The sequence below is a fragment of the Sapajus apella genome, unplaced genomic scaffold (assembly GCF_009761245.1).
Source record: "Sapajus apella isolate SASKATOON/1434 unplaced genomic scaffold, GSC_monkey_1.0 scaffold32, whole genome shotgun sequence".
NCBI classification, from domain to species: domain Eukaryota; kingdom Metazoa; phylum Chordata; class Mammalia; order Primates; family Cebidae; genus Sapajus; species Sapajus apella.
Genome location: NW_022436972.1, coordinates 18,108,522 through 18,126,395, shown reverse-complemented (window position 1 = coordinate 18,126,395; position 17,874 = coordinate 18,108,522). Strand labels below are relative to the sequence as shown.

At 40.5% G+C, this 17,874-nt stretch overlaps 1 protein-coding gene across 1 annotated transcript; it reads left to right on the top strand.

The window, feature by feature from the left end:
* Positions 1-6,167: 6,167 nt before the first annotated feature.
* Positions 6,168-17,683, top strand: NUDT15 (nudix hydrolase 15). Its single transcript, XM_032294676.1, has 3 exons — positions 6,168-6,477; positions 12,688-12,884; positions 16,166-17,683. Exons 1-3 carry the CDS (start codon positions 6,320-6,322, stop codon positions 16,303-16,305), a joined length of 495 nt encoding a protein of 164 aa, XP_032150567.1. The 5' UTR covers positions 6,168-6,319; the 3' UTR covers positions 16,306-17,683.
* The last annotated feature ends 191 nt before the right edge of the window (positions 17,684-17,874 follow it).

Sequence of the window (17,874 nt, the reverse complement as noted above, 5' to 3'; positions counted from 1 at the left end):
AAAATAGAAAAATCATTCAATAAAACCATTTAATTTGGGGACATCTGTATTTTGTTATACTGGTATAAAGAAGAGCAGCTTTCACTCAAGTATTCATTTACGGTGTACATATGTGTTAGTTGCTATTTGGGGTACTAGAGATACTCACATCAAAGACATCCTCCTTGACCTCTGTGCTTTTCTGGGCTAAGGCTCCTTTCTTGTCATTCCTTTATGGGAGGGTAGACTTAAGACTATTCCAACTCTTCAAGGTTTGGTAGTAAAGACCAGGCTATAACATACAACCAGGTTTTATTGAAGGTTTTGGGATAATGAGATGGAACTACTATGCAATAAAACTTTAGCTAGCAAGTGTGACTTCTCAATGTCAGAAGCTCTCTTCCTCACCTTCTCATCCCCTTTTAGCCCCAGACTTCCTACTATGTTCTAGGAGTGGCCTACTCATCTCAACAGGAATGCCTGAGACCATGAATACCACCACACCAGAACCAGGCTTTCCAAGTCCTCTAGTGCCCAGTGAGAGGAGGAACCTGCTACAGCTAGCCTCTGCAGATGATATATAACATTCATAAACTCAGCTCCACCAATAAGGATGACCCCTTTTGATGTTAAGTGGAACAGTTCTGCTCGGCCTTGCTTTGACCCTTTCTACTACTGAATTGCAACTTGATTTTTTTTTTTTTTCTTTCTGCAAATCCACATTTTTTCTTTTTGGCTTCTTAAAAAAGTTTTACTTTTAATATACAGATAGTAAAATTCATTTTTAGTGTGCAGTTCTATGAGTTTTAACAAATACATAATCATATTACCACCATGATAATCAAGATACAGAATCATTCCATCATCCTCAAAAAATCCCGCATGTCCTTTTGTCATCAATCCCTCTCCATGCCCTCAGCCCCAGGCAAACATTGGCCTGTTTTCTATGACCAGAGTTTTGCCTAATCCAGAATGTCATATAAATGAAATCATACAGCATGTAGCCATTTATATCTGATTCCTTTCATGTAGCATAATGCAGTTGAGATTCATCCATGTTGTTGAGTGTATCGGATGTTTGCTCCACTATACGGCTGAGTGGTTTTCCATTGTATGAATTTAGCACAGTTGATTTATCCATTCACCAGTTGAAGAACATTTGTTTCCAGATTCTGATGATTGTGAATAAAGCCACTATAGGAGTTACATACAGGGCTTGGTATGAACATAAGTTTTCATTTCTCATGAGTAAACATCTTGGAGTAAGGTTACTGGGTTGTATGATCAGTGTATGCTTAACATTATATGAAATAGCAAATTGTTCTCCAAAGCAGTTGTGCAATTTTGCGTTCTCACCAACAATGTATGAGAATTCTAACAGCTCCGTATCCTTACCAGCATTGGTATTGCCAGTTTTCATGGGGATTTTTTCTTATTCATTCTAATAGATGTGCAGAGGTACCTCAATTTGGTTTAAACTTTTATTTTCCTCATGACTTACGATGTTTAGCATCTTTTCATGTGCTTATTTGCTATCATATCTGATATAGCTTGGCTGCATCCCCACCCAAATCTCATCTTGAATTGTAGCTCCCATAATTCCCACATGTTGTGGGAGGAACCCAGTGGCAGATAATTGAATCATAAGCGTGGTTGCCCCATACTGTTCTCAAGGTAGTGAATAAGTCTAATGAGATCTGATGGTTTTATAAGGGGGTATCCCTTTTCACTTAGCTCTCATTCTCTCTTGCCCGCCACCATGTAAGATGTGACTTACATCTTCCACCATGATTGTGAGGTGGAACCGTGAGTCCATTAAGCCTATTTTTCTTTATAAATTATCCAGTCTTCTGTATGTCTTTATCAGCTGTGTGAAAACGGACTAATACCATATCTCTTCTTGGTGAAATATCTGTTCAGTTCTTTTGTCCATTTATTTATCAGGCTGTTTGCATTATTATTGAGAGCTGAAGATTCTTTATATATTCTAGATCCAAGTCCTTCAGAAGATATGTGCTTTGCAAAAATTTATTCCAGTCCACAGCTTGCCTTTTTGTTTTCTTAACTAGTGTCTTAGTGAACTGCAGCTACTATACAAAATACCATAGACTGAGTGGCTTAAACAAGAAACATTGATTTCTCACAGTTCTGAAGGCTGGGACGTCCAAGAAGATTAAGGTAACAGTAAGTTTGCTTTCTGTTCAGGGCCTTCTTCCAGGCTTGCAGATGCCTGCATTCTCACTATCTTCTCACAGAGCAGAGAGAAACTGTCTTAGTCTGTTTTGTGCCACTATAAAAGCTGGTTTCTGTTTGGTAATTTATAAAGAACAGAAATTTATTTCTGACAGCTATAGAGGCTGGAAAGACCAAAGTTGAGGGGCTGCATCTAATGAGGGCTTTCTTGCTGTATCATCCCATGATGCAAGGGTGAAGGGTTAAGAGAACACACATACACACAGGTGTACATCAGAGAGAGAGAGAAGGGAAAAGTTGGAAGGGCCAACTCATCTTCTTATCAGAAGCCCTCTCCCACAATAGCTAACCTCCTCTCAAGATATTAGCATTAATGCACTCATGAGGGCTCTGCCATAAAGGTCTTACCTCTCAACTCTGTTGCATTGTGGGTTAAGTTTTTAACACATGAACTTTGGGGAACACATTCAAACCACAGCAGAGATAGAGTGACAACCAAAATGAGTGATCGAGGCATAAGTCTGAAATCATCCAGGTTTGAGCCTGATTGTGGGTATGCCTGAGAAAAACGTTAAGTTACAGAAGCATCTGTGGCTATTTTTTTCCAAACGGGTCTCAGGAGGTTTAACATTTACACATTTTCCTTGAAAAACAGGAGGCAGAAGTGAGATAAATGATTACCTACTTGTGAGACTTTAGCAAGAGCCCAGAAAAATCTACATTTTATATATGATAAGGTGAACATTTGAAGAAAAGGGGAACAGAGGAAGCAGTTGTCTAGGGGAGGGGCAAAGGAACCATTAGTCTCATCTTGTTTTTGTTCTGCACCTAGGAAGATAAACAGCAGTCTTTTGAAAGGGCTAGTTTCTGTTTAGCCTTTAGGGAAGAAAACCTAATGACTTTTTTTTTTTTTTTGAGACACTTTCACTCTGTTGCCCAGACTATAGTGCAGTGTGCAACCTCGGTTCACCACAGCCTCTACCTACCGGGTTCAAGAGATTCTTGAGCCTCAGTCTCCCGAGTAGCTGGGACTACAGGCACATGCCACCAGGCCCAGCTAATTTTTGTATAATTAGTAGAGATGGAACTTCCCCATGTTGGACAGGCTGGTCTCAAACTCCTGACCTCAGGTGATCTGCCCAACTTGGCCTCCCAAAGTGCTGAGATTACAGGTGTGAGCCACAGAGCTCAGCTGAAAACCTAATGACTATTAGCAAGGGAGGGGGTATAATGAGGTGTGTCCCATCTCCTATCCCATCATAGCTGTAAATTCAGTATCCAAGGTTTCTCTGGCATTCCCTTGGCCAAGTTGGGGGGTGCCAGAGATCACAAAGATTTTCACCAATATTTTCTTGCAGAAATTGTATACTTTAGGTGTTTATTTGGGTCTACAAACCACTTTGAGCTAATTTTTATATATGGTGCCAATTACAAGTCAAGGCTTTTTGTTTGCACTTATATGTCAAATTGTTCTAGCATCATTTGTTAAAAAGACTATCTTTTCTTTATTGAATTGCCTTTGTACAATTTTCAAAAATTAATCATACATATGGATCTATTCCTAGTCCCTCTATACTGTTCATTTATCTATGTGTCGATGTTTTTACCAATACCATACTCTCTTAATTACTGTGGCTTGATCCTAAGTTTTGAAATCAAGTGGTGTGACTCTTCTAAATGTTTTCTTTTTAAAAATTGTTTCTATTATTCTAGTTCTCTGTGTTTCCATACCAATTTTAGAATCAACCTATCAATTTCTACTGGAAAGGAAAGCCTTCTGGTATTCTGATCAGGACTGTATTGAATCCATATAAATTAATTTGTAGAGAATTTAAGAATATTGAGTCTTCTGATCCATGATTATATTTCTCTTCTTTTACTTAAGAATTTCATTTTCTGGCCAGGCATGATGGCTCACACCTGTAATCCCAGCACTTTGGGAGACTGAGGCAGTTAGACCACCGGAGGTCAGGAATTCAAGACCAGTGTGCCCAACATAGCGAAACCCTGTCTCTACTACAAATACAAAAAACTTAGCTGGGCATGGTGGTGTGCATCTGTAATCCCAGCTACTCAGGAGGCTGAGGCAGGAGAATCGCTTGAACCTGGGAGGCAGAGGTTGCAGTGAGCTGAGATTTCACCACTCAACTCCAGCCTGGGCAACAACAGCAAAAACTCCATCTCAAAAAAAAAATTTCATTTTCTTCAGCAATATTTTGTCAATGAAAAGAGTCAAACACTGGCAAACTATACATCTGACAAAGGACTAGTATCCAGAATCTACAAGGAATGCAAACAAATCAGCAAGAAAAAAACAAACTCATCAAAAAGTGGGCAAATGACATGAGTAGACATTTCTCAAAAGAAAATACACAAAGAGCCAACAAACATATGAAAAAATGCTCAACATCACTTACCATCAGGGAAATGCAAATTAAAACCACAGTGATATACCACCTTACTCCTGTAAGAACAGCCATTAGGAAAAAGTTAAAAAACAATAGATGTTGGCGTGGATGTGAGGAAAAGGGAACACTTTTACACTGTTAGTGGGAATGTAAATTAGTACAACCACTATGGAAAACAGTATAGAGGTTCCTTAAGGAACTAAAAGTAGAACTACCATTCAATCCAGCAATCCCACTACTGAATATCTACCCAAAGGAAAATAAGTCATTACATGAAAAACACACATGCACATGCATGTTTATGGCAGCACAGTTTGCAACTGCACAGACATGAAACTAACCTAAGTGCCCATCAACCAATGAATGGTTAAAGAAAACGTGGTATATATACACAATGAAATACTACTCAACCATAAAAAGGAATAATGTCTTTTGCAGCAACTTGGATGCAGCTGGAGGCCATTATTCTAAGTGAGGTAACTCAGGAATGGAAAAATAAATATTTTATGTTCTCACAAGTGGGAGCTAAGCTATGAGGATGCAATGGCATAAGAATGATACAATGGACTTTGGGGATTCAGAGGGGAAGGTGGGCGGGGGGGAAGGTGAGGAATAAAAGACTACATATAGTGTACGCTACTCAGGTGATGGGTGCACTAAAATCTCAGAAATCCTGGCTAAAGAATGAATCCATGTAACCAAAAACCACATATACCCCAAAACTTGAAATAAAAGAAAGGGCCAGGTGCGGTGGCTCATGCCTGTAATCCCAGCACTTTGGGAGGCCAAGTGGGCAGATCACAAGGTCAAGAGATGGAGACCATCTTGGCCAACATGGTGAAACCCCATCTCTACTAAAAATACAAAAATTAGCAGGGTGTCATGGTGCATGCCTGTAATCCCAGCTACTCAGAAGGCTGAGGCAGGAGAATCGCTTGAACCCGGGAGCTGGGGGTTACAGTGAGCCAACATCACACCACTGCACTCCAGCCTGGTGACAGAGCGAGACTCCATCTCAAAAAATAAAATAAAATTTCCAGTATGTGCACATTACTTTGGTAGAAGTAAAAATAATACTATATATATATATGTAGAGACAGAGGGAGTAAATCCTCCCAGTGACTAGCCATTTATGATTCAGCTGGTCTGTGTTGTGCATGGCGAATTAGGTATGCAAACATCTGAAAAAGTCTGTTTTTGAGGGTTTGTAATTAACTCGTCTCAGCACAATTTATCAATTAGCCTTTATTTCCTCCCATGACTTATGAATATACTTTAAGCATAGTTGTTTATAATGGAATGTTTCTACACGACTTAACCTTTTCCTGGAACCACACTGATTTGCGCTATGTGCAAATGCATTCACTGTGGTGGGCGGGGTCATTCGGGGATTAAAAATGTGCAGTGGTTCCGAGGTTTACAAGAGCAGGCGGCTCGTAGGTGTAAATGCATGGTTTGGAGGAATCTAGGAGTGTGCAGGCTGATGGGTGATGAATATTCAAAGCACAACAATAAGAAACTTTACTTAAAGCGAAACTCTAAAGCACGCTGCCCTTGGGAAGGAAACCCGCCGTTAGGAAAGCTGATAGCCCTCCTTGAGGCCTTACGCACCACCGCCAACCCGAGCAGCTCTCCAGCTTTGATTTCCGCGCCAGCGCAGGGAAAGGTTGGTTGCGGCCGCGGGGCGGGGCGGCTGCCAGGTCACTTCCTGCGTCGCAGGGCGCGTCCTCCAGCCCGCTATGGCAGCCAGCGCAAACCCGCGGAGGCAGCGGCCAGGAGTCGGGGTAGGAGTCGTGGTGACCAGCTGCAACCATCCGGGTTGCGTCCTTCTGGGGAAGAGAAAAGGGTCGGTTGGAGCCGGCAGCTTCCAACTCCCCGGAGGTCACTTGGAGTTCGGGTGAGCAGCTGCGAATGCCGGGAAAGCGGGGCGTGAGCGGAGGGACGAGCTCGCGCCGTGTTAGCTTCCGTGCGCCGTGTTAGCTTCCGTGCGCCGTGCGTGTGAACGACCGCGCTGACGCTGCGTGGTTTCTCGCGCCTTCCCTCGGTTCCGCCCCTCGACCTCTGGGCCACGTAGGCACCAGCCCGGGAGAGGGCGCTGTGCCGGGTCAGGCGGGGTCTTTGCTCGGTTACCTTAGTCTTTCCGGATGCGCCCCAGCTGGGTGGTGGTTGGGAGTTCGTCTGTGAGGTGTGTGTTTTCTCACAGCTTACACACAAAACGAGGAAAGCAGGTGTGTGTAAACCTCCAGCAGCCCAAAGTTGTCAGCCAAGACATGGCACGGTTTCCATGTGATTGACTGATTGACTGACTGACTGATTTGAGAGACTTAGTATCGCTCTGTAGCCCAGGCTGGAGTGCAGTGGCGCTATCTCGAGTTACTGCAACCTCCGCCTTTTGGGTTCAAGCGATTTTCGTGTCTCAGCCTCCTGAGTAGCTGGGATTACAGGCGCTCGCCACCACGCCCGACTAATTTTTGTGTTTTTAGTAGAGATGGGGTTTCACCATGTTGGCCAGGCAGGTCTCGAACTCCTGACCTCAGGTGATCCACGCCTTGGCCTCCCAGGGTGCTGTGATTATAGGTGTGAGCCACTGTGCCCGGCTGTTTTCCATGTGATTTAGAGCAACACAGATCAATTTAGTACTTACTGGCCGCGTAACCAAGCCCATTTGCCTGGCTAGAGTGCAATTAAAAAATAAACACATATGTATATGTATTTATCATGAATGAATATTGGATTTTGTCAATTTTTTTTCTGCATCTACTGAGATCGATCGGACTATATGTAAAATTTTAGTTGCATTCTAACCAAGCAAATGGGCTAACGAAACACTTTGGGCCTCAGTTTCCTCATCTTTAAAATGGGAATGTTGGACCAAATCCCCTTGAAGATTTTTCTGCCTTGGCACTTCTGCGATTTGATTATAACTCAGAGGAGTTGGACAACTAAGGAGACTCAGTTCTATACAAGAGTGAAGAGAGCCTGGAGAGTTTATAACCTTGATTGTACTATCATGGGTGTGTGCATATGTCCAGACTCATCAAATTGTATATATTTAACATATGCATGTTTATATACAAAAGGGTATACAAAACTTTTTTTGTAAAAAAAATAATAATGAATAAATGTTTTTCAAGTAAAAAAAAAAGAAAAAAAAGCCTGGGACGGTGCTAAAAAGTGGATTCTGAAGTGAGAATAAGATTGAAATCAAGAACAGATAAACAGCATCTAAAGCATCAGACCCAGTGCTTGTTTTTCCTTCAGTATAAACAGTTTTCAAATGTACATAAAAGTAGAGAGAATAGTGAATCTTCTTGTACCCATCATAGAGCGTTTTCTTGTTTCATCTTGACTGCCCTTCCCTCTTCCACCCAAAACACACACACCCTGAGTTGGTGTGTGTGTGTTTTGGGGGCTTTCTTGGTTTGTTGTTGTTTTTTTTAAACTATTTTAGAGGCAATCTCAGACATCCTATTATACCATCCCTAGGTAGTTCAGTATGTACCGCTAATAGACTTTTTTAAAAAACATAACCACAATTATATTCTTTCTTTCTCACTTTCTTTTTCGTTTCTTGACAGAGTCTCTCTCTGTCATCAGGCTGGAGTGCAGTGGCGCGATCTCGACTCACTGCAACCTCTGCTTCCCGGGTTCAAGTGATTCTCCTGCCTCAGCCTCCTGAGTAGCTGGGACTAGAGGCATGCACCACCACACTCAGCTAATTTTTGTATGTTTAGTAGAGACGGGGTTTCACCGTGTTGGCCAGAATGGTCTCGATATCTTGATCTTGTAATCTGCCCGCCTTGGCCTCCCAAAGTACAGATGTGAGCCACCATGCCCAGCCCACAATCATTTTCATACCTAACAAAATAATTCCTTAAGTATCCTCTGATACCCATATGTATAGCATTTTCCTCAGTGATCTTAAAATGTCCTTTTACTGTTTTGTACTAATTGGGATCAAAGGAAGGGCATGTATTGCATTTGGTCAATATTATTTTAAAGTAAAAATTAAGAGCAGAAAAACAAATTTTCCTTCTTTCCTGTAGTATGAATAAAACTTCCCTGAATCCCCCTCCCCAAGGAACTGTACCCTGCTTTGCAAGTTTTATAAGTTTATAGATTCATGTATTCTTGTTCTCTATAGCTAATAACTAAAAGTTCCTGTTTTTCATCTAAGCAGCACAGCAAAAGGTCATGAGACAGGTCTAAGGAGGTGAAACTGCAACCATCCAGATGCCATAGTGAAGGAAGCGAGATAAACTGTGCTTGCAACCCAGATAGTGGTCATCTGGATCACACAGCCTAAGTCATATGTACACTTAAGTTATAAACCTGTCATTTTTAATAAACTGTCTTTGTTCACTTCTGCGTTTCATATATAAAAGTCAAGCTTTGTCTTTGTTTAATACTCAGTCTATTGGATGTAAATCCACTGAGCCAGCGCACACCTTAATAAAATCTTTCTGTTCCACCCATTGGTCTCGCCAATCTCCCAATTCCCGCAACAAATCTAATAGTAACCCCTCCCCATGTCCTTTTTTCTTATGCCATTTATTTGTTAAATAATATGGGTCATTTGTCCTGATGAATTTTTCATTGTGACCATGTTCTTCTAATCCATCTGTGTCTTATAAAGTGCCAGTTAGAAGTACAGTATAGCCTTGATCTCAGTGCCTTTTAATCAGACTTTGTTCTCTATAAAATAGGAAATTCTTATCACATGAAATTTTTTTTAAAAAATGGTCTTTGGAATTTAAGAAGATATCAATAAATGTATCATTTCCAGTTAATTAAGAAAAACTATCAGTTAAGAAATAAAATTTCTAGATTAAGAACCAGATTGCCCAGGCAGCCACACATGGTACTTTGTTGAATACTGGTGAGCATTAACCTAACTCAGATCACAGATTAAGCACTAGTTAGAATGTAAAGTCACCAGTGCAATGGGTAGAGATAGCTGCCTTACCAGTAACAAAAGGAAGTCTTGAAATCTTGACTCAGATGTCAATGATCATAGCCAAAATTGAGCTCAAATGAGCTTTTTGTTAAGGACTGGATAACGTCTCTTTGCATGTATGCTTTCATTTGATCTTTACATAACTGGTATACTCAGTGGGCTACATTTGATGGGAGAACAAACAGGAAATGGTTTTATTTTCTCCTACCATTGGCTTCAAACATGATTTTTCTTTCCCTTCTCTTCAGAGACATTTCCTGCAAATTCTATAGTTTTCCTGTCACTTGGTTATAAAAATAAATCACATTTCGGTCAGTATGATTCACTTTCAAGCATTTAAAAGTCCAATCCAATTTAAACCTTCAGTGTCATTTCCAGTTTCTGATCCCTCCCCTGTAGTGCATAAAGGAGATGTAAATCATTATTTTGCTTTTCTGTGTCTCTTGCTCTTCTCACCCGGCTGTCTCTGAGTTTCCTTCCTTCTCCAGTATGTTAGGGAAGGAGGAGAGAGAGCAAGCCATTCAGGTGACTGATGCTGCTCTGATCCATCCATTGGTGCCCTCTGGGCATGGTATCCACGTGTGTGCTTTCTTGGTATGTTTGTCAGTGGTTGGGAAGTCCCACGAATATTTCCCTGACAGAATGGGAAAAAATTTTTGTAATCTACCCATTGGACAAAGGGCTAATACCCAGAATGTACAAAGAACTAAAACAGATTTATAAGAAAAAAACAAACAAACCCATTCAAAAGTAGGCGAAGGATATGAACAGAGACTTCTCAAAAGAAGACATATATGAGGCCAACAAACATGAAAAAATGCTCATCATCACTGGTCATTAGAGAAAGGCAAATCAAAACTACATTGAGATATCATCTCATGCCAGTTAGAATGGCGATCATTAAAAAATCTGGAGACAGATGCTGGAGAGGATGTGGAGAAATAGGAACACTTTTACACTGCTGGTGGGAGTGTAAATTAGTTCACCATTGTAGAAGACAGTGTGGCGATTCCTCAAGGACCTAGAAATAGAAATTCCATTTGACCCAGCAATCCCATTACTGGGTATATACTCAAAAGATTATAAATTGTTCTATTATAAAGACACATGCACATGTTCATCACGGCACTGTTTACAATAGCAAAGACCTGGAACCAACCCAAATGCACATCGATGATAGACTGGACAAAGAAAATGTGGCACATATACACCGAATACTACGCAGCCATAAAAAAATGATGAGTTCATGTCCTTTGTAGGGACTTGGATGAATCTGGAAACCATCATTCTCAGCAAACTGTCACAAGAACAGAAAATCAAACACCACATGTTCTCACTCATAGGTGGGTGTTGAACAATGAGAACACGTGGACACAGGGAGGGGAGCATCGCACACTGGGGTCAGTTGAGGGGGGCAGGCTAGGGGAGGGACAGCAGGAGGAGGGGAGGGTGGGGAGGGATAAGGTGGGGAGAAATGCCAGATACAGGTGATGGGAGAATGGAGGCAGCAAACCACCTTGCCATGCATGTACCTATGCAACAGCCTGCATGATCTGCACATGTACCCCAGAACCTAAAGTACAATTAAAAATAAAATAAAGTATTTCCCTGACATAGGTGACTGGTTTTCTGTGGCATTGGCCCCTCTCCTAGCTCTTGCTTCTAGCACATCACCCCACATTTTCTTTCTCCTGGGATCTGCTATTCAATTACCCAGCAGTTTCTTGTGGCATCTGCTTGGCCCAAAGGAAACGCACAATGGGAATGATGTTTTCACTGCTGCCCATTTTCCTTGCTCAGCCTCTGTATTCACCTGCATCTAGAAACTCCAAGGGACACATTTCAGATGTGCCTAAGAGCTCTCACCCTTGTAGCACACCTTCTCTGATGCACTGGGGTAGGTTTCTGCAGCTCAGGATGTCTTTAGCAGGAGAGTGACACACTGAGTATCTCCTTGAGAGTCACTCCCAATCTTATGACTGATTCTTTTGGAATGCTCCTCACTTAACTTGGGGACAGAGTTGGCCCCTCGTAGTCTGGAAGGGACATGCTGAAAATTACTAGGCTGAAAATTCATAACCTTCCTCCCTTGCAAAGATCTTCTTTCTTATACCGCCTGGGTAGGAAGAAGTTGCAGGTCTAGTTTGGCCTTCGTTAGCAAACCCTTGAGCTCAGATAATACCTGTTTGCCCTTTTGCTTGAGAATTTAGAGGTGCTTTTTACTTATTGTCTTCAGTTTTGAGGCTTAAACAAATTCTGAGACTGCTGGAAAAGACATAGTGTACTTCTTGATACAATTATGATGACTCAATAAGGAAGTAATAGTACTCTCCTTTTATTTGTCCAAGGTAGAAAGTAATGAACTTTGAGCTCAATCCCAGGTCTAGTTGACTCCAAAGTCTGTGCTCTCCATACACTAAACTGCCTCCTGGTTACACACAGGTTCTAGGACTGTAAATTAGTGCTGAGATGTCTAAATGTTAATTTTTATTTAATATTAAGTCCTTTTCATCTTCAGATAACTAGATACAGGAGATAATGTCAAGGACAGGATTGCTGATTTATTGTTTTTAAATTTTTATAATTATTATTTTTTTTTTTGAGACAAAGTCTTGCTGTGTTATCCAGGCTGAAGTGCAATGCCGTGATCATGGCTCACTGCAACCTTGACTTCTCAGGCTCAGACTATCCTCTTGCCTCAGCCTCTTGAGTAGCTGGAACCATAAACCACAGGCATGCACTGCCACGTCTAGCTTTTTTTTTTTGGAGAGATGAGATCTCACTATGTTGGCCTAGGAGGCTGGTCTCAAACTCCCAAGCTCAAGCTATCTTCTTGCCTCAGCCTCCCAACAGATTACAGATATGAGCCACGTGCCCTGCTGATTTATTGTTTTAAAGCAGGAACCAATTACAGTTCTTTTTGCTGTACACTAGAAATTTCTAGCCAAGAATTTCATGGCAAAATTTCATGGCAAGATACACACACACACACACACACACACACACACACACACTCTCTCTATATATATATATACATATATATACACACACGTATATATGTACGTGTGTGTGTGCGTGTGTGTGTGTGTGTGTGTGTGTGTGTGTGTGTGTGTGTGTAGAATAAACTAATGTTTTGTTTCTGTTTTCCAGTGAGAGCTGGGAAGAATGTGCTCAAAGGGAAACCTGGGAAGAAGCAGCTCTTCACCTGAAAAATGTTCGCTTTGCCTCAGTTGTGAATTCTTTCATTGAGAAGGAGAATTACCATTATGTTACTATATTAATGAAAGGAGAAGTGGATGTGACTCATGATTCAGAACCAAAGAATGTAGAGCCTGAAAAAAATGAAAGTAAGAGAAATATATTATCATGGATTTTTCTTTGAGGAGAGCTTATGGTCTGGGGGAGTATTACAGTATGTTTCTGTATGAAGAGAATGCTATTGTCTTCAATACTTGTGTGTCTGTGAATACTTGTGTTCCCCCAAAATTCCTGTGTAGAAATCCTAACTACCATGATGATAGTTTTAGGAGGTGGGGCCCCTGGGAGGTGATTAGATCATAAAATAATGAATGGGATTCGAGCCCTTATAAAAGAGATCCCAGAGAGATCCCTGACCCCTTCCATGATGTAAGGATACAGAGAGAAGATGGTTGTCTTATAAACCTGGAAGTGAGCCCTCCCCAGACATGGAATCTGCCAGTGTCTTGATCTTGGACTTCCCAGTCTCTAGAACTGTTGAGAAATAAATTTCTGTCACTCATAAGCCATGTCAGTCTTAAATATAGAGATGTAATATAGAGATACAGATATGTAAATATATTTGCACCATGAGAACCAGACTGCCTGTGTTTGTGTCCTGGTTCTTCTACTTGGAGGTTTGTGACTTTGGGCAGGTTATTTCCTGCCTGGGCCTCTTTTCTCATCTGTGATAATAGTACCTTGGATGGGTTGTTGTAAGGACTTACATATGAAGAACCTCATGAACCCACTAAGTACTTGGTAAATGTTTTATTGTGTTTAATTTTGTTTCAGGCAGTAACTTTAAGGAAAATATTTTATCTGTTTTCCTCAGTTTTCTTACCTGTGCAGGAGAGTTAATACCTCCTTTTACTCTGAATAATTACACTGATTAAACAGTTACTGTTTCAGAGCAGTTGGGTTCTTCTTGCCTGCTGCTCAGAAAGAGCCAGTACCCTGAGACAGTAGGAGTTGTAGCAGAGAAAGAGTTTAGTAATCACAGGGCGGCTGCATGAGGTGGACAGGAGATAATTCTTAAATCCTACCCATGGAGAATTCAGAGGCTTGTTCAAGGATTGTTTGGCAAGCAAGCGGCTAGGGAATGAGAAATGCTGATTTGTTGGGTTGGGGAATAAAACCATAGAGATGTCAAAACTGTCTTCTTGTGCTGAATCAGTTCCTCAATGGGAGGTTCGTGGGACTAGTTGAGTCAGGTTCTTTGTGTGGCTTACCTATTTGGGTGGTACCACTTAGTCCATCAGAATGTAAAGTCTGAAAAATACCTCAAACACTAGTCCTAGGTTTTACAATTGGAATGTCATCTCTAGGGGTAATTGGGAAAGTTAATCTTTTGACCACTGGCTACATGCCTCCTGAGCAGTAAGCAATTACAAAAAGGCAAGTTACAAAATCATGGTTAGAGTTTATGCCTACATCTTTTTTTTTTCTTTTTTTGTTGTTGCATTTTAGGTTTTGGGGTACATGTGAAGAAGATGCAAGATTGTTGCATAGGTACACACACAGCAGTGTGATTTGCTGCCTTCCTCCCCTTCACCTATATCTGGCATTTCTCCCCATGCTATCTTTCCCCAACTCCCCACCCCCCCACCATCCCTCCCCTATTTCCCCCCAACAGACCTCAGTGTGTGATGTTCCCCTCCCTGTGTCCATGTGTTCTCATTGTTCAACACCTGCCTATGAGTGAGAACATGTGGTGTTTGATTTTCTGCTCTTGTGTCAGTTTGCTGAGAATGATGGTTTCCAGGTTCATCCATGTCCCTACAAAGGACACAAACTCATCGTTTTTGATGAACTATGCCTACATCTTAACAGAGTTCTGGCCCTTACCATAATTCTGACCTTGTGGCCTTCTATTAGTTTTACAAAAGCAGTTTTGGTCCCTGAACAAGGAGGGGGTTAGTTTTGGGAAGGGACTATTATCACCTGTGCTTTAAACTATAAACTAAATTCCTCCCATAGTTAACTTGGCCTGTGTGTGGGAATGAGCAGACAGCTTGTGAGGTTAGAAGCAAGGTGGAGTCGGCTTTGTTAGATTTCTCTCACTGTTATAATTTTGCAAAGGTGGTTTCATTATCTGTTACCCTCTATGCCACTTTGAGTGCACTGAAAGTTTCCTAAAGCATTGTTCTAAGGGTTTTTCTGTCTATTGTCTCTCCTCAAATTCTCATAAAACTGTGAGAAAAGGAACTAAGAAAAATATCCAAATTCTTTGAATATATTCCTTGCCATATGGAACTTTATTCAAGTGATCTCATGTATCGAACCTCCCCTCTAAACATTTAATTTCTTCTACAAGAGGGAAGAATCTTTTCATTCAACAGATACTTATTGAGTACAGTGTGCCAGACCCTGTTCTAGGCACTAAAGAAACAATGGTGCATAGAACAAAGTCTCTGCCCTCGTGGGCTTTAAATTTTAGTGCGTGGGGGAAGCAACAAATTACAGATATTTTATGATAGTAGTAGTAAGAACTAAAAAGAGCAAAAAAGCTGTGTCAGAAAGGGATACCCAAGTGCTGTATCAGATAGCATGGTCAGGAAGGCCTCTGACAAAAGGATACACACACATATACTGGGCAACGTAGTGATACCCTGTCTCTACAAAACTAAGAAAGTTAGCCAGAGTGGTGGCACAAGCCTGTAGTCCCAGCTACTCGGGAGGCTGAGGTGGGAGGATCACGTGAGCCTGGGAGATCAAGGCTGCAGCGAGCTATGATTGCACCACCGCTCTCCAGCCTGAGCGACAGAGTGAGACCCTGTCTCAAAAAAAAAAAAAAAAGAAAAGAAAAAATGGACTAAACATTTTCTTATTTTTCTTTTTCCTAAGGGCAAAAAATGCTGAGACTAGAAGAAACAAATATGATGAAATAGTTTTAAGTTTTTTTATATTCATTATCCTTCACGGGAAGCAGTCTTCCTCTGCACGGCTTTCATTTCATTTTTAAGAGATGGAAGATATCTTAGAAACTTTGTAATCTACTTTATTTTATAGGTGAAGGAACTGGATTATTTTAATGTAGTATAACCTACAGTATATAAATTCTTTGCATTTTTTTACACAAATATTTAAATAAACATTGACTAATACTAAATCTGGGTTTACCATGTCATAGCCTTTGTAAACTGGGCCTCGCATTCAAATAACACAATGTTTTAAATGACCATCATTCTTTTCATAAGGTCTTCATTCTACATGCAAATTAGATCTATATAGCCAAGCAAATGCAAAGCATCACTATTAGAGTTTATTTGTAGCAAGTTATTATTAAATTCAATTATTTTTTTTTTCTAAATATAGGTTAGCTTACCAAAATAAATACACTTTGTTTTCTGTTAGCTAAATAAATTGATTTGGTGTCTTTCTTTTCTAGGTTGGGAGTGGGTTCCTTGGGAAGAATTTCCTCCTCTAGACCAGCTTTTCTGGGGACTACGTTGTTTAAAACAACAAGGCTATGATCCATTTAAAGAAGATCTGAACCATCTGGTAGGATACAAAGGAAATCATCTCTAGGGGGCCGAGAAGATTTCTTGATTTTCTTTCAAAAGACAAAAATAAGGTCTGGTTAGGGAATGAAAACTATCCACATTTCAGAACAACTCCATTTTATCTGAAAAAGTTCTTGTGATTGCCAGTTTATTTGCAGTCTCTTAATGTACCCACCGCCCTTTCAGCCAGTACTTGACAAAATTTTTCTGAAATATATCATTGAATTGTATTCCAGACACAGAATATATGATAAATACTGATATATTATGGGTAATCTGCTTTCCATATTTATCTATGATATTTACCATGCAACTTGTCATTACTAGCTTGCATGGAGTAGGAGGCAGTTGAATTTGCCTCAGTGTTTCTGTTCAAATAGAGACTTGAATTCAAATATTGTAGTTTAGATTCAAACACAGTATGCCTGTTGCAAAATTTACCAAGTTTGTTGCTCTACCTCTTTATTAAAGAAATGGTGGGAGAGGGTACTATATTGTGACAGTCTTTGCAACTTACAGGGAATAGGTCAGGCCACTAGGTTTCTAATCGAGAACCTAAACCAAGAGAAGTGAGACAAACCATCTAATATCTGTATCCTACTATTAACAAACTGTGTGATGTTGGATTTCTCACTTATTCTCTCTGAGGTCCAGGGTCCTTATATGTAAAATGAGGAGATTCATCTAGAGCAGTTGTTCTCAAAGTGTGGTCTAGGGGGCCTCAAGAGCCTTTCAATGGTATTTTAGGTCAAAGCTATTTTTATAATACTAAGACATCATTTCATCATTTATTGTTTTCTTTTTTTTTTATTTGAGGAGTCTTGCTCTGTTGCGCAGGCTGGAGTACAGTGGGACAATCTCAGCTCACTACAGCCTCCGCCTCCTGGGTTCAAGCAGTTCTCCTACCTCAGCTTCCCAAGTAGCTGGGGTTACAGGTGCCCACCAACACACCTGGCTAATTTTTGAATTTTTAGCAGAAACTGGGTTTCACCATCTTGGCCAAGCTGATCTGAAACTCCTGAGCTCAAAGTGATCTGCCCACCTCATCCTCCCAAAGTGGTGGGATTACAGGTGTGAGCCACCACACATGGCCATCATTTATCTTTTTCACTCTCATTTTCTCATGAGTGTGCAGAGGTATGATATTTTACCAGGTTAAATGCAAAAACAGATATGAGATTCCAACTTTCATCTGTCATCAGACATTAAAGAGATTTGGAAAAATGTAAAGCAGTAGTACTCGTCTCACTAGTGAATTTTTGTTGTTGTTGGTTAGAAAAATGGTTATTTTAAGTGGGTTTTAATATGTGAAATAAAGTAGCTGTTTTTCAAAAATGTTGTTTATGTATTAACACATATTTGGGTTTTGTTACTTGTAAATGATTAATAAAAATTTTAAGAAATTTCTCAGTTTTCATTTCTACATGATAAATATTTCTAGATAAAACCCTACAAAAACAAAAGCTGGTCTTTGGTAGTTTTTAAGAGTTCAAAGGGATCCAAAATTTAAAAGTTTGAGAAGTGCTAGATTAGACCAAAAGCTCACATTTTTTTATTTTTGAGCCCACTTCTATGAAATCCTGTGCTTCAGAGC

What these genes read in the sequence shown, in the direction of transcription:
- NUDT15 (XM_032294676.1), top strand. Translation starts at nt 6,320, where the DNA reads ATGGCAGCCAGCGCAAACCCGCGGAGGCAGCGGCCAGGAGTCGGGGTA. An exon ending in GGAGGTCACTTGGAGTTCGG is followed by an intron (nt 6,478 to 12,687) that starts GTGAGCAGCTGC and finishes TCTGTTTTCCAG; the next exon opens with TGAGAGCTGGGAAGAATGTG. An exon ending in AGAGCCTGAAAAAAATGAAA is followed by an intron (nt 12,885 to 16,165) that starts GTAAGAGAAATA and finishes TTTCTTTTCTAG; the next exon opens with GTTGGGAGTGGGTTCCTTGG.